The sequence below is a fragment of the Chlamydotis macqueenii genome, chromosome 2 (genome assembly GCF_036417535.1).
Source record: "Chlamydotis macqueenii isolate bChlMac1 chromosome 2, bChlMac1.mat, whole genome shotgun sequence".
In the NCBI taxonomy this organism is placed as follows: domain Eukaryota; kingdom Metazoa; phylum Chordata; class Aves; order Otidiformes; family Otididae; genus Chlamydotis; species Chlamydotis macqueenii.
The window spans coordinates 62,580,409-62,597,560 of NC_141557.1; the positions used below are offsets into that span (position 1 = coordinate 62,580,409).

Sequence of the window (17,152 nt, forward strand, 5' to 3'; positions counted from 1 at the left end):
TCAAAGCCCTGGTGTCATTGCTTGCCTGCTTCTTTAATATGTCAGCTTCAGATTGACAGGGCAATGATGTGGAGAAACACACTGAATTCTGCTAAACATTACATACTGGATTTAGCTGCTAGAGCTATACCCAGATTGAGAGCACAATACTACAACTAATGTTGACTGATACAGCAAATACCATTCATTCTTGCCAGGAGGGATGCTGCTATCAGTAACTAACAATGCAGTCTGCACTGACATTTTTCTTGATACTCCCACATTAGGCCTGGTCACTAAACAAGGTAACAGTCACTTGGATGCCATGACCAATTTTCAGTCCCTTTTTTCTCAGTTGAAAGTCTGTCACAGATTTTTCTATTGCAGGAAATGTTGATAAAGTAAACTTTTCTTGTGAGCACAGTTGTTAATGTGTAACCCAAATAGAATTTACTATTAAAAAAAAAAAAGCATGGTTTATGATGGGACTTACAGACTGTATGATTGAAGAATCAGTTACTGCAATGGTTTCTTTGTTCCCCCTAACGGTCCCCACAACCCCTTTGTTCCCAAAGAGTTCTTAACTGTGCTGCTTTTTAAACCAACCCTTCATGTCTGTTCCCTCTCTAGTCTTGCTAAGGGATGTTTATAAGTGGCTGCTGTATCTTGGCAGATTCCAGGAGCTGCCTGGCCTCTGGAGCCCAGCCTGGTGTGTCCAAAAATGTGGGACTCTGTCCATCCCAGGCCCACGGATGTGCCTGCTGCTTTCTTACTTGAGATTCAAGTGAGGCTGGGCATATTGACAGAGCTGATTACACAGATTGCTATACACCATGTGCTGTCTTCAACACTCACATAGTACACTGTCAGAACTTGTATAAAATATAAGTATAGGCAGCCAAGTCTCCTTCCTTCTCTTCAGCTGATCAGGATTGAACTTCGTTAGTGAAAACACACACCCCCTTCTGTAGCTTCATAAACCCATGCATGTTTATGAATCCCTCAACTATCAGTACAACCCTTGGTGTGTCTAATGCCTTCTTCTGGGCTCCACAGGTCTCCTGCTCACCAGCTGGGCTGGGTTAATGTGCAGTAGCAAACAGATGCTACTCATGCACACCTACATGCATGGATTCCCTTGAATACCCGTGCAGGCAAACATCCCTGTCAAACATCCCTGCCTGTGCCACCTGTTTGCTGGATAGACCACCTTGAAGTTTGCTAGGGAATTACACACATGCACACCTGCCATGTATACCAGGTTTGGGGGCAATACAAACCTTCCAGCCCACCTCAGCAGCTGGCACCTAGGCACATAGACCTTACGACCTGTGATTCCCACTCCAGCTGCTGATGTTGAGAGGCACTTACTCTGTTTCCCTCGTCCCACTTCTGCCCTACAGCTGGTACCTGTAAGCATGTGACTGAAGCCTGTGACCGTGGTCCCATTTCAGTGGCTGAAGCAGAGACCCTCATTTGCTCCCATTGCTGGCACCAGGGGTGCCTTCACTCACTGTCTGACCACAATTGCTGGCCCAGAATTTATTCACAGTGGTCCCTCCTGTAGCTCCAGATATGTGCTTTTAAGACCTGAGGACGTGCTCCTAGGATCTGCAGTTCCGCTTCCAGTTGCTGATGCTGAGACCCTCTTTCTCTCTAGTTGCTGGCACCCCAGGCACAAGGGCAACTTCATCTCTGATCTGATTCCAGTTGATAGCCCTGAATTCATTCATGCTTGCCTGCAGTGGCTGGCACACAGTCCTTAAAGTACATGTGCACATGGAATTGAGAGTGAGATTGTACAGAAGGATGGTTAGGATTTAATAAGAAGATAAGATACACTGCAGTGAGCAGGTGCGGGGCTTGGTCAGGCAAGCATAGTGACTGGCAACTGTTTATGCAAGTGGCCTCTCTGATATCCTCTTCTACTTATTGCCCTACTTTTGTTCCTCCCAGTTACCCTTCCTAAATGTTCCACAATAAGCATTACATAGTCCCACAGGCCTCCCTTGAATATCCACAATCCTCGTTTTCCTCTTGTTTCTTACTTACTAGCAGTTACAACATCCAGACTGGCCTTCTCTGAAGCTATGCCTGGAGTTTCTTAATAGCCATCAATTAGCAACTGGAGACTTTTGGTCTTTGTCATTGTCTCTGTTATCCCATGTCTATTGAGTTTATGACTCTATTTTTTTTTTTTTTTAATTGTTTCATGTTTTACCTATTCCCCCAATTCCTTTGACTGTTCCTCTCAGTTTACTTATCCCCTTTGCACTGAAAGATCTTTGAGTGGATAACCTTAATGAAGCGGATTTTCCTGTCTTCTTTTCCGCATAATTATTTAAATTTGATTTTAAGTTGATCAGTAGCACTGAACTTTTTTATAGTGAGTACTTATGAAATTAAATGTTTTCTTCTTTTTTTTATTGTAAACAGGTATATGGCACCTGAAGTTCTAGATGATTCCATAAATATGAAACATTTTGAGTCATTCAAACGAGCAGACATCTATGCAATGGGATTAGTGTTTTGGGAAATAGCTCGGCGATGTTCAATCGGTGGTATGTGGCAATCTTTACAAAATTGGACATACTAAGGAATTATAAGTAACTTACAGAATCTGAATAAGTTTGAGTAAACAATTTGCTCTAAAAACAGTGCAAGATAGTAGCTAGTATGTCTCAGACTTTTTAACTGTTAGTCCTGTAAATGATGACTGGTTTATTCAATCTCTTTGTAAATTGATGAATATATTTTTTTCCTAAAACTTTTACATAGAAGGGAGAAAAGGGTGAAGTTAAAAGTCCTTGAGAGCAAGGGGCAAACACCTCAAGTAAGGGCTAACTATAATGTGCTCAGATAACATCCATACCTTTAAAATAAAATATGCTATTATAAATCACATGCTTCCAAGAACCAAGAAGTATGTCTTTAGTATAGCATGTGAAAGATTTGACATAGCTTCCATCTTTTCCAAATATATAAATTTCAAAATTAAAAGTTCTTCAGGAGTAATATAAACACTCCTGAGGTATGGTTAAGTATTCTTTTATTTTATTTATTTATTTTTTAGTAATAGAAATGTAATTTTTTAAAAAGAAAACAAAAAATGGTAGGGTCCTGGTAAGGAACACAGTGAAAAGTTAAGAATGTGTAATTTAGTGTTAGCTAAAACAAAGCTATTTTCAACCTATTACAGGAATCCATGAAGATTACCAGTTGCCATACTATGACCTTGTTCCTTCAGATCCTTCTGTTGAAGAAATGAGGAAAGTTGTGTGCGAGCAGAAGTTAAGGCCCAATATTCCAAACAGATGGCAGAGCTGTGAGGTATTAACTAATCTTGCTAGAGGTGCTTTAATGGACACTAGAGCTTTTATTGATTTCAATGGCTTAAAAATTGTGCTTATTGTTGAAGGGAGAAGGGTTGCTTCTAGGATAACTTAATTTCATTTTGATCATTGTGGCTTTATTGAATGCTATTGATCTTTGGTTACACATCAATATTTAAAGTAATTTCACAAAAATCAAGAGCCAACCCTACATAGAGGATTCTAGGATGCTTTCCTGGGACACTAATGTAAATTAAAGCTAGGCTGAATTATACAGGAAGCGTCACTGCAAATAAATTGTGCAACTGGGGGTTGTACTGTATCTGGCTGGGATTGAGTTAACTTTCTGCATGGTAGCCTGTATGCTGCTGTGTTTTGGATTTGTGACCAGAACAGTTTGATAGCACACTAGCACACTGATGTGTTAGCTATTGCTGAACCGTGCTTACGCAGCTTCAAGGCTTTCCTCCATTTCTCACTCTGCCACTCCTACTGCTGAGTAGGCTGGGGGTGGACAAGAGGCTGAGAGGGAATGCAACTGGGACAGCTGACCCAAATTGATCAGGATATTGTATACCATGTATACCATGCAACATCAGGCTCAGCAGTAAAACTAGGGGGAAGTTCTAGGGGTTGCTGTTGCTCAGGGACTGGCTGAACACTGGTCAGATGGTGGTAAGCAATCGGTTGTATCCTTTGTTTTTCTTTGCTTTGGCTTTGTATTCTCCCTATTTGCCTATTAAGCTGTCTTATCTCAACCCACAAGTTTTCTCACTTTTGCCCTCCTGATTCTCTCCTCCATCCCACTATGGGGGGAGTGGCTGTGTGGGGCTTAGCTGCCTACTGGGGTCAACCCACAACAGGGGTAGTAGAGCTAAATGAGCTAATCAGGTCTGTGCTAGTTGGTTTGTAGCTAGACTAGTTGTCTCTTTCAAGAAGTGGACTTGCTAGTTTCAGCTCTACACTGCCAGCACAGCAGGACTGTTGTTGGGACACAAGTGGTATTTTCAGGAGTGCTATGCTGCCTCATGTGAATGCTTGCTTGGAATGAACTTGCTCAGGCATCTTTGCCCTGTCATTGTGTAGTAAAGAAATATCCTACAGGCTGGCCAAGATAGTAAATGCTTTTAGGAATTTTCATCCAAAACTCTGGTGACCTTAATACTTTGTGTGTCTCAGAGTTTGTACTGTATGCACTTACTGAAAGATGAACGCAGTTACTAGGAAGCTGAGACTCTAGTAAGCCAAAGACTTAGAACTGAAGAGTGTGTGTAGCAAACACTCCTGACCATGCCTCTGTAGAAGTGCTTACCTGATTCTGGGGTGCGTTCATCATAACTGCACAGGTAGTAGTGTGCACAGCAGTGAGCTCTTGCCTTTCCAGGCAATTTTGTTCATATTGCTTGCTCTGGGAACCCAACTAGGGCTAGAACCAATGCTTTCTGTTTCAGAGCTTAGGAGAATAGCTGCAGTAGGCTACAGTAGGAGTAAGAGATTGATGAGATATGATGTACTTAGATGGAAGTGGAAGAGGGAACAGGGTTGTGGCATGCGTGAAATTAATACATGGTGAAGGTCTGAGATAAGAGATTGGGCAAGAGAATGCAGATGGGAGAGAGAGAGGGGCAGTGATACACACTAACAGAGTGTGTGACATTTTTTTAAATGCTGCCATTCCAACCCTGCAGACTTACTTAGGAACTCAGTGTAATACAGCTTTGAGTGTAAAATCTTGGAATGTAGAGCTATTACTTTATTTTATCTTGGTTTTATTATTTGCATTGTTATTTGTGTAGCAGCATTCACAGATTTCAAAGAAGGACTATTTGAAGGATAAAAAGACTCCAGAAATTTTCAGTCATTGCAGAGCTTCAGTTTGAGGAAGACAGCTGATGAACTTCTGAATTTGCTGTACATTGAACTAACTCCTTAAGTAATTTATGACTGAAGGAAGTGATTGAGAATGTTCCCAGCTACACAGTACTTCTGTGCTAATACAGAGTACTTCCTATTCTATTACTGCTTTTCAACTGGAAGTACAATAAAAAAGAGTATATTTTTGTGTAATGCAAAAATGCAGAAAACTGTTACAGACAAGCTACTATTTTTTCATTAAAATATTTTTGCATGGGCTGAAATTCTACTGAAAAATACTAGTTCTGCTCTACAGTATTTTAAAGAATTTCATTTTTTTGTAAATAAAGTAAGAATTTGAGATTTTTATACAACACACTCTTCCATGCAGCTGTAATACTATTAACAGACTTCAGAAATGCATGAAAAGGCTAAGGCAGAACAGAGGTTACATGGGCTACATTGGAACAGTAGTACATATAACTACTTGTCTTTCCTTTGCAGGCATTACGAGTAATGGCAAAAATTATGCGGGAATGCTGGTATGCCAACGGAGCTGCTAGGCTAACAGCTTTACGCATTAAGAAAACATTATCGCAACTTAGTCAACAGGAGGGGATAAAGATGTAATCCTGGATTTGCTACCGAAGAATACTGTAAAAATCCCTATCTGCACCAGAGTGGCGTGTTAAGAAGGTTAATTGTTCTACCTCATTGGGGGAACAGAAGGATATTGCTGCCTTTTAGTACTTCATAGGAATGTCACTTACTAGGATTTTTGTGGACGTGCTAAACAGTTGTGTTGGGTCCTTTCTGTGCACTATGAACCTCTTTCCCAGGTTACTTACAAAACATTGTGTAGTCTAGTTTTATTTTTATTAACCTATAATTTTTTATTAGGAAAGTTGATAGCTGGTCTTAACTTCTAGTTAACTGTGCTAAAAATAGGAGGTCACTTTTAAAATGGAACTGGTTCACTGTATTGTTCTAGAGTGCATTGATAGCTGTTCAAGCAACTTTATTCCTGGCTGGTACATTGATTCAGATACGTTCTTTGATTCAGATTGTGAATGTACTGTTGGAGTATACTTTGCTAGCTGTTAAGGTAGTATATCTTTTGGACTCTTACCTTCATTTACAAATTGACCTAATTCAGTTGTGGGGAACATAATTTATGCAACTATACTTTATACACGATTACTGGGTTTTTTCCACTTTTTCAGAACATAACATTGCCTTCAAAATAGATTGTATTATACCAGTAAGTGCCGCTTCTGAGTCTTTTAATGCAAAATAGTAGGAGCATACAAAGCCTATGGTACTTTTGATTTCAAAAATACAAGTTAAAAATCACCTGTTTCTTTCCTAGCTAAGATCTAATTCACACTCGTTTCAGCAAGTTCAGTACGTAATTCATGGGATACCTTTAATTTTACCAAAATCTGACTCTTTAAACCACTGTAGGAGTTTTAAATAGTGTAAGCTAGTTAATTCACTGTCATATTTTGTAATTGTCAAGTCATGAGTCATAATTATACATAAGATTTATCAAGTGATACTTCTAAAATGCTAAAAGTACCAATCTACTTCAGAAAAGTAGCAAGAGGAGTAAGATATTCTTAAAGGAGATTTTGCTCCATTAGATCAAATATGAAAAGCATATTTTCTGTGTGGTTCTGCAGAGTCTTAAGGCTCGAAGAACAATATTTGCAATTAAACAAGGATTAAATGCACCTGTAATTAGGGAGAAGTTATTTGGGCTTTTGTACTAGAAAGTTCAAAGCTGCTTATAAATTTTATGTGCATATATTTTGTTTGTGCCTCATGCACAGAAAGTAGTGAGCTGCAGGTCTTTGGATACAAATACCAGAGGATTCCAGCAATCCTCTTCATAGTTACAAGAACAAAGCTTATGGTGGCTTGTGTTGTTGTAAGAACACAGAAGAATATGCATGGCTTTAGTCAAGATTTGCCTGGGATTTTAGGATAGCACAAGATTTTCACAAACTTGTTTAGAAATTGAATTGCTTCATGCCCAAATATACAACTTCTAGAGGGGACTGGGAGAATTAATATGGAAAATTCTCTTTAAAAAACTACTGTTACCAGGATTTATTTTTTAATTGCAGTTTTAGGAAGAGTCTGGTTGACGTTTGGTTTCATTAATGCCCATAACACTCAGTATTTCAGTATGTAAATGTGCCTGGTAATTAATATGCCACCTAACCTCCTACTGTCCACAGCACCTCAGTATACATCCTATCACGCAACACACACGGCAATCTTAACTCTGCTTCCTTTTCATTCTTCAGCATACAGTCCACTAAGTTTTTCACAATGGCAGAGTGGTTGCTAACAGAAGCATAGTCAAGATTGTGTTTTGTGGTCTGTGATATACAGTAGCTAAAGCAGTAGGATAGATGGGTCCTAGTAAGAAGAGGCTATATAGGTAATACAAGACTTAAGCAAGGTTAAGGCTTAAGACGTAAGCCTTGGCACTTCACTAACTCTTGCATATTTCCAAATTCTTAGCACTTGCTTGGTGATAGTTTTAAATTATGTGAGAATTGCAGACCATGAGAGGCTGAACTGCAAATAATTACATGCTTTATTCAAACACCTTTAGGGATGAGTTGACTCATATTGAAAGATAGCATCCAGGAGAAGAGGAAAAAATAAGAAAAGTTCTTAGAAAACAATTGGGTTTAAACACACCTACAGCTGTCACAGTTAGGTTTGTTTGGCATTATCTGACCAGTCAGGCTTATATGCTTCAGGTCTCTGTCAGTCAAAGCTGGATCAAAAATGATTTCATGTAGGTTGTTAAATTAACTATTGGTTAAATGTTAATTTAACTGTGCCTTTGTGCAAATGGACAGCTGTGCACCATAGAGTTTTTTGATTATGACTGTTCAAAAAAAAATGATTGAATATAGCCAAACTCACAACTCTACTTGGCATTCCTCTCTAACAAGTTCTATGTATCTAGGCAGATATTTAAAGAAAACGGGTCAGCATCAAAATAGAACTTACTCTATCTACCTACTAATTTCAAAGCCTTCCTATTTAAACAATTTGTAAACTTTGTTAAATTTTGAGGAGTTTTTCATAGATGTACCTGGATCTTTACCATAGATACAAATGGTATAGTTCATACTTCAGAATCATCAGGCTACTGCCCCACATCAGATCTTTATGTTAATCTTGATGATAACATGGGAGAGCTTCCAATATAATTCATCAAATAATTTCATTAATGACTTTTTTAGCATCTACAAAACCATATCACCATAATGGGTAGTTTCCTAAAATATAAGGAGCAATTCTCTTGCATTTAAAAGCTAATCTATGGCAGCTGAACAGAATCATGGCATGCAGATTATTCAGTCAACTGTACAGTGGTTTGTGACATCTGTCTCATCTGAGCCACCTAGTAGTCTTCATTCTCCTGAATTGCTAGCAACTATTCTTAAATTGCTCTAATTTTTTGCTTTGTAATAGAAACTTGTAAAAACAAAGCACAGGAAGAATGTTTGATACAGCACGTGACGTAAAGTTGTCCCAAAATAACATTCCTAATTCATTTTGGAATGCAGAACAGGAAAACTCTGAATAAAGCTACATGTATCTTCAGTTCTGACACCACAACATCAAGCTTTGTTCTTCTATTCCATTGTATAAACTGAACACCTTTTACAAAGGCTGTGTCTGTATATATTATGTAACTTTAAATGTTACCTGTGTAAGATCATATCTTATATATATGGACACAGGTACACATAAGTATTTTTTAAATTAAGATTGTAATATCACCAGATCTGCTCTTGGAAATCCAGGGGGACCAAAATATTTTAGCATTCAAAATATTAATTTTGTATCATTTCAAGTATATACCAAAACAGTTTCTGATGAATACTGATGCAAATGTTTATTGTAAATATTACATACCTTATACATTCACTTAAGTTTTGTGAATTTAATCAATTTGACATTTTAGTAGCATTGAAGCCTCAGTTTGGTTTACAGACTTGTGACCAGGTGGATGTGGACATGGAGAATAAGGATCATTGGAAATGATCTGATGCTGAAAAGCCTGAAATGTTGTTTTTGGAATCCTGGAGTTCTTCAGGGACCTTCCAACCTTAAAAGCTGGAATTCTGGGATGTTTCTCAAGCTGACTTTCCAAGTATGAAACACTGTCACCCTCCAATGGTTCCACTTGTAATCCTAAGAAAGACTTTGTATATAAGGTCAAGACATTGGAGTTGACTGAACGGGGACATGAAGGTGTCAAATGAAGTAAGAGGCTATTTTATTTTTTTCAGTAATGGTTCTGAGTGTGACTGCAATGAAATTCACCTTTTAGTTAGTTCCTTGTTTATATTGTGCCATTGAAAGGATTGGAAGGTGTTAATCATTTTGTGTTTGGAAAAAAAAAAAGAAAAAAAACCTTCACCATATCAGTTGCTTTAAACTCAAATTACCTCTTAAAAGACCAAGGTACATTTACCTCATGTGTATATAATGTTTAATATTTTTTAGAACATTCTCCAAGTTTGCAGTTACATGTTTCTAGAAATATGGGTATTACTAAATTTACAACTTCAGCGGTACTAAATGTATTATCTGGTGCCCCAAAACACTTTAATTTTCTGTATTTTATTGTATTAGTGAGTTTGCTGCTTTATCACTGTAGCACCTGCCATTACATAGCTGTGTGGATATACTGCCTTGTAAATTTTACTCTTTGGATGATTTGAGGATCTTGTACAGATGAGTGTCACTTTTATAAACCTTACAAAATTGTGCATTTCCTTTACATTTCTGAAAATATGTATTGTATTTGTAGAGTATACACTTCAATGGATTGTAAATAGGACAGTAGAAGAGTGGATGCTTATGTTAAGTGCTAACACTAAAGTAGAGAGATTAAAGCAGTGAAAATAAATAATTTTTTTCAAAATGCGTGAGTTGTCTTTCAGAGGAAGAAGTTGCAGGTAGGTATGAGTTTGGGTGTGATGTAGTTCTTACCTGACAAAATGTGGATTTACTGTGAATTGCTTTCCTGGGAAGGAATTGCTGCTGGTGTAAAAATGATAGAGGTTTGCTAATGCTGAGACAATCCATCTCATGTATGCTGTACAGGTGATGATAAAGTGCCTGATCTTCCTTGTGTCCTGCGATAATTTTTGAATAAGTACCTTGCTGGTGTCTCTGGTCTCTTGGGCAAAATAACTAATAACAAAGTGTTCTTCTCTCGATTTACATTTACATAGAAGTTGCAGTTGCTGAGGATTTCGGACTACTTAAACAGCTGACCTCAGTGCATCACAGTACCACAAGTAAAAAGCACTTTGTGTTGGACTGGATTGTTTCTGTGCAAAACTCAGTTTTAGACTGGTGTTACATTTCTGAAGGAAGGTGAAGGTGTAGACACAACAAAAAATAGGATATCTTGCCCTTCCATAACTTTATGTGCATCCATTAATTTTGGCTCAGAAATGACCAGACAGAATTACCACAAAGCACTTCCTCCAGCACACCCTTTCTCCAAAATGGGAAGCTGTAAGGTATCTAGAGAAAGCCAAAAGCTATGTTAAAAATGTTATGTCCCTGTTTAAACTCTTTCACAAGAGGTATGATTATTTGGCTCTCTCCCATGAGTGGCTAAAGGAAGGCTTTTTCTGCCACTGCAAGCAACCGAAATTCAGTAAAATCCTGAGTCCTCATACACCTCCTAGCAGAGGAAACGGATGGCCTGGAAATAGCATAGCAATGTTGCTGTCTACCAAGCTTAGTTTTTATTAAATAGCCTTCTGTGTTTCATGCTTTGAGGGACTGAACCTAGCAACTGAAAATCCATGGAACAGCAAAGAATTACTGCAAGTCACTTAGATTTGAGGATATTTTAAGCTCATTTTAGAGGAAACGCTGAATTCAGGTGGTCTGCATGCTAGCTTGGATTACAAGTCAATGTAAAGAGTGGCAGACTTACATCAGGCAAAACCAACCAGCTGAATTTTTTTTTTAAAGTGTGGGGCTGTTGAAGTAAGTTCTTTTTAATACACAGTGCATTGAAGTAATTAATATTTTCGATGCAGCATGACTAAAGAGTGTATAAACAAACCACTTTTATACAGTAGCAAGTAAGTATTGCAATTTTCCTTTTACCAACTTTTGTGAAATGATTAACTGATGTACGGTAATGTACCAGGTAATTACAGTATAGCTTAAGGGTGGTTCTGGTGGAAAACCAATTCCTTTTAAATAGGAAGTAAAAAATTCCGAAGTTCTTATTCAATGCTCTTATTATCTTGCTTTATCTATGAAGCCATGATGTTTTAGCTGGTACTAACAGTGGTGAAGCACTGGTCAGGCATGGACACATTTTGTAAGGGTGCACTCTGCAGTGTAACTCTGTTACAGCCATCTGGATGACCACTTGTGCAGTGGGATACTGTGGGAGGGCTCCTTCTGGCAAGCGACAGGCTGGGTCTCTGTGTCTGCAGAGTTTCATCACTTGAGAGATGTCTGCAAGGTACGTTGGTTTGCCTGCACTACTTGGAGAACGTTTTTTGCCTTGGAACTTGTGTAATTTTCATTGTTTTGTTGGAGAAGAGTTACAAAAATCTTAACACTGCAAATCCTTACAGATGTGATGGACTGCTGCAGTTTTAATGAGTCTTGCAATTCTGGCTGGAAGCGGATGGAGTTGTTCCCAAGTCTTCTAGGTTGGGGAAAAAAAATGTAGGCACAGCGTTTTCTTCATTAACTTGACTAGACTGCAAATTAGTGTCCAGAAGTCCCCAGGGAACCCACAGCCTTGAGTCTTCCTGAGAGTTTTTTGATGGCACCAGTTGCATTTCCTGCTCCATGTGAGAAATCCACTTGGAAAGCTGGGGGGTAGTTGGTTTGTTTAGTTCATTTGAAAAGGTGATCTTTCTCTGCCATTTCTGAGCAACTGTCTTGCTTTTTTTCCAGCCTGGCTCTCGGAGACTTTCTTTGTAAGTAACCTTTAGTGAGAAACACTATCCCAGTAGTAGGTCTCCATCTCCTTGCAGTCCTGCCTTTAGTGTTGATCGGTTTTGATTAGCAGCAGCAGTTGCATTATAAAAGGACTTTGGTCTCTTGGCATGAAAAACAATGCTTTAATTAAGAACAGAATGTAATTTTTTTAAGCAAATTCTCCTTATCTGTCGTAGTTCAGCCCCGATCGGGACCAGACTACGCAGGCTCTTTCTCGCTCCCCCCACCCTCCGAGTGAATAGGAGGAGATGATATAAGAAAAACAGCTCAAGGTTTGAGATAAGGACGGGGAGAAATCCTTAAGTTACCGTTACGGGCAAAACAGACTCGACTTGGGGAAAACTATTCATTTATTTCTAAAACTAGTAGGAGCATGAGACAGGGAACAAGATAACCTCCCCCCACCCCTCCCTTGTCCCGGGCTTAACATTACCTCTACTACCTCCCCTCCCGAGCAGCACGGGGCGGGAAAAGGGAATGGGGGTCGTGGTCAGTTCATCACGCGTTGTTTTATGCCGCTGTATCATTGTCAGGGGAAGAACTCCTCGCATTCCTCCTCTGCTCCAGCGTGGGATCCCTCCCACGGGCCACAGTCCTTCGTGAAACTGCTCTGGCGTGGGTCATCTCTTCCACGGGGTGCAGTCCCTCTAGAACAGCTGTCCCAGCGGGCCCTCCACGGGCCACAGCTGCCTTCAGGCCTCCACCTGCTCCAGTGTGGGGTCCTCCATGGGCTGCAGGTGAATCTCTGCCCCTCTGTGGACCTCCATGGGCTGCAGGGGGACAACCTGCTCCACCATGGTCTTCACCATGAGCTGCAGGGGAATCTTGGCCAGGAGCCGCGTTACTCCTCCCCCTCCTTCTTCACTGACCTTGGCATCTGCAGCTGTTCCTTACAACAGGCTGGCAGACGCCCCTCAGTATCCTTTTTACATCTTATTCACTTCTCATCTCCTCTCCACTTCTTGCAGCCAGGCTGGGCCGAGTTGGGCCCAGTCGGCTGCCCGGCGGGAGGCCAGAGGGTGAGGCCTGCAAGGCCCATGAGGCTCGTGCCTCCCCCTCTCTGCCCCCCGCTCAGCTGCTTCACATCTCTCCTCCTCTTTTTCTGTTTTCCCCTTCTTAAATACGTTATCGCAGAGGCATTATCACGGGACATTCTGCTACCAATTGGCTCGGCCTTGGCCAGCAGCGGGTCCGCCCTAGGCCCGGCCGAGTCCACTGAACAAAGGGGAGCGACTTCTAGCAGTTTCCTACAGAAGCTACCACCTTAGGCCCCCCCTCACTAACAAAACCAGAACATTATCCAAGCTATTTTTTTCTAGACCTCTTCAAGCAAAAGGAAACATCAGGCTGCACTTTCCAACTGCCGTAAATCTAACTGCTGCTTGCGATATTGGACATTTGGTTGAGAACGGGTAGTATAGTCAACAATAGACACTGCCCTGCATCCGTCTCAGGACCAAGTCTGTCTTCATGTACAACAGCCCTCTAAAAATACGCTATACTGCCTTGGTGATAGCAATAAAGCAATGAAGCAGGGTTGCTTGGCTGCTTGTAGGTGGGAGTGGCTAGTAGGAGGCTAGAGAGCTTTCCATCCACTTGGAAGTAGGGAGAAGAATTTTCACAGACCGTCTGTGATGTCAACGCCCTTACTCGTGCACCCCTTCACACAGAACACTTCACAGGTGAATGCTTTTGCTTTTTGCCCCTACTACTTGAAATTTGCAGGATGACACATCTGTATTGCGTACTTGAAGTTTGCAGAATTAAGTGTCTCTGTTGGTATGGACTGTGATTCCAGTATCCCTGGTGTACAAAATCTCTCCTAGATTTTTATGCATAAAGCAGTTCAAAAGTATACAGTAAAATAGAGCAAACTTTGCTTTATTTCTTCTGTATTAATTTTCTGGCTGAAACAAGTTGCAATTGCAAGAATTCAGTGAGTGACTTAGAGAAGTAAATTTCTGTAATACTTTATGATATCATCCTGGGAAATATCTAAACACTAGCTAGATGTAACTTCTTTAACAAAATTGCTTGTGAGGAAAAGGAAGGAGGGTTACAAGACTAGGGATAATTCAGTTTTATCTTGAGTGAAAGGATCATTATGATGCCATCTCTATTTAACTGTAAAAAGATAGAACGCCATTCTGGTTGGAATTCTTAACATCTATGCTGTAAAGAATACTTTGTTTACAACAGGCCTTAAGAAAACAAAAAAGATAGAAAGAGAACTGCATCAAAAGACCAGTGATGGCACTTTGAAGTACTAGCTCATTAGCTTCAATATATATCAACATGAGTTTCCTTCAGTGTCCCTCTGTTAGACATGATCAAGAAGGCAGATGCACCCTGAGGTAAAAGTAAAACCTATGAGATAATGTCATCTTTATAGTATAGATGGTTGATGCCATTCTAGGTTACAGTAATACCTACACGTGGTGACTGAGCTCCTGCAGATTCCACATTTGATCAGAAAGCCACGAGATTCGGAAGAAATTTGGAGGGGTGGGTTTCGGTTTGGTTTTGGTTTTTTTTTTTCCTGCACTCCTGAGGGTTTTAGTTGCATCCACATGCCTCACCTAAGTGGTATTGCAAAAATTAGCTGATCTGCCCAGGGCATAGACAGCAGTAGTGCTTCAGGAGCTTCCAAGACTAGGTCTATGTTACCAATTCCTTTCCTAAGACATAACTGCTCGGGCAGTGGCCTAGTCACTGGGGTTTTCCTGTGTTTCAGTGTTTTTGTTTTTCCTTTATAGTCTTAAACACTACTGGAGGTGATTGGTGTAGGCCAAAGTTCAGGAAGCTGTCATCTCTCAAGACAATCTGTTTACCATGTCTACACTGTAGTACAGTAACTTTATAAATGAGTACAGATGTTTTACATATGAGTCACTAATTAGGTTATGAATCAATCCCTCAAGTACAGACTTCTGTGCTTTTTCTGGCTCCCTGGTACCCTTTTTCAAAACTGTCTCTAGACAAATCCTGACACTCGGGAAGTAGGAGCCACAAGTCCTGGCAGGGTATGCAATCATGGGCCTGAAAGAGGTGGCCAGGCTGAAGGGACATTGGCTCATCCAGTTTTCACAAAGGAAATACTTTGAAGAATGGATGGAAGAAATCAAAGCTGATTCTCAAGCAAAGTTGTTCATGCTAGGCCCTACTCAAAGAAATGCTTTGGAAAATTTCCATAAAAGCAAGGAAAGGGTATTTAAAATTAGAGATGATCACAGAGAGCAAAGAAGATGAGAGAACTAGCCATCACTTTCCTGGGTATCAGTCCATACTAAATTGTGCCAAAGCAACACAAAGTATTTTCAATGCTCTATTCAAACAGCACTGAGACAGCAACACACACACTGAGAAATCAACTCATCTTCCTTGAGAAAAGCTTGGGAGTCATCTGATAAGCTAAAAATAATTATAGAAAGAAAAGAATCATAGCAAGGAACATAATGCAGGTATTGAAGCTGTCAATAAAAAATGGCTGTGCAAGACCACAAACATGATCTTATGCAATAAAAATTCAAAAGACATGAAAATGGTAAGTTAAATCAAGGATGAAAAATCAAGGCTAAGAAAGTGAGAAAGAAAGAAACCAAGCTGTATTGCTAGCAGTTCTCATGCCATCTGTGCGTACAAGGAGGTGCTAGACAGAATTTTGCTGATGCATCCTATTTTGAACGCAGAATTGAAGATAACACAAGTATTTCATTGTCTGTACTGTTATTTTTGTTCTTTCATACAGAACATCATCCCAGAAATCAGTTTATTTTCATATGGACTTTGAACAACAATAACAGAGAGACCCCAAAACATGGACTGTTGTAATCTAAGCAGCTAGAACACCAAGATATGGAGAAAGCACAGCTCACCAGAAGAGAAAAGAGGGGTGAAACAATAACCACTGAAGGAAAACTCACTCCTTATGCAGGAGGAAAAACATTATTCTTTTTATATAACAGCCATCTCCAATATAGTGAAAGGACATAACGCAAGCTGGAAAATACTGATGTAGTAGATTTGTTTCTGCCATGAATGCAGGGGATACGTTATTCATGATTATTGCATTCTGCAAAGAGCATCTTGCTGATGGCTTAAGGGAGCTAGAAAAAGCAGTGAGCTTCGGCATACTGGTCTGTGGTGAGGCTTCTTCCCTCGCTTTTACAGAAAAGAAACTGATAGCTTTATCTGGGACCAAGTACTACTGGGCAGCTCTAACCTCTCTGTTAGCAGATGCAGTCCATGTTTTAGTCTTCCACTGCATGCTCTGATTCACCTTGCAGTTAATTAGAAAAGGACCATAGTTAATTCACGTGGCACAAAGGCACAGCAGAATTGTAGCCAAGTAGCATATCAGGGAATGTGAAGACCATATCTGCAGGTAGGACAGAGACTCTCTGCAGCCGGGAAAATTACAGCATTGTTAATATTTACAGACTGCCCACTGTAACAGTTGTACATTCCTAACTGGAAAAAGTAGGTTTTCCATTCAGGTGTGTTTCTATGCATGTGCAGTTACGTCATGATGCAGTTAGCAAAGCTACACTTGGATCTCTTGGGAAGGGGAAGATTTTTCTGCCAGAAGGCTTACAACTACTAGTGTTTTTGTCAGGTTTACAGCACACAGTGCTCTCCCATTGTATTCCAAGAGTCCAGGAATGATGATGCATTGAGAAAAGGAAGTTTGTTTATTTTTCAGAAACTGTGTTTTACTCTTAGTCTCCTAGGTGCAGCTGCAGGCATGCCTGATACTGCTTGCTAATTTTTGCTCTTGTCTTCAAAGTCACCATTTTGTAAACAATATGGACATTCAGGATATTTTAATCTATTCAATTTCTTTACTGAACCAATCTTCCCAAGCTAGCTCTGGTGTTTCGTTGCGACAGGAGAGTGTCTGGATTCTCCTTCCCTTTTCAGACATTCATTTTCCACAGTTTCATATAATTTGAGTCCACTTA

General features: G+C 40.0%; 1 protein-coding gene across 2 annotated transcripts in view; it reads left to right on the top strand.

Moving 5' to 3' along the window:
- Positions 1–10,334, top strand: part of TGFBR1 (transforming growth factor beta receptor 1) — a 37,356-nt gene extending 27,022 nt beyond the window's left edge. Inside the window, exons 7-9 of one of the 2 annotated variants that reach the window (XM_086743099.1) lie at positions 2,416–2,540; positions 3,179–3,309; positions 5,670–10,334. In XM_086743099.1, the coding sequence (XP_086599225.1) occupies positions 2,416–2,540; positions 3,179–3,309; positions 5,670–5,795 (382 nt within the window). In that variant the 3' untranslated portion in view covers positions 5,796–10,334. Of the gene's footprint in view, positions 1–2,415; positions 2,541–3,178; positions 3,310–3,814; positions 3,893–5,669 lie in introns of those variants that run through there. The other variant, XM_086743100.1, reaches the window with a different exon arrangement.
- The last annotated feature ends 6,818 nt before the right edge of the window (positions 10,335–17,152 follow it).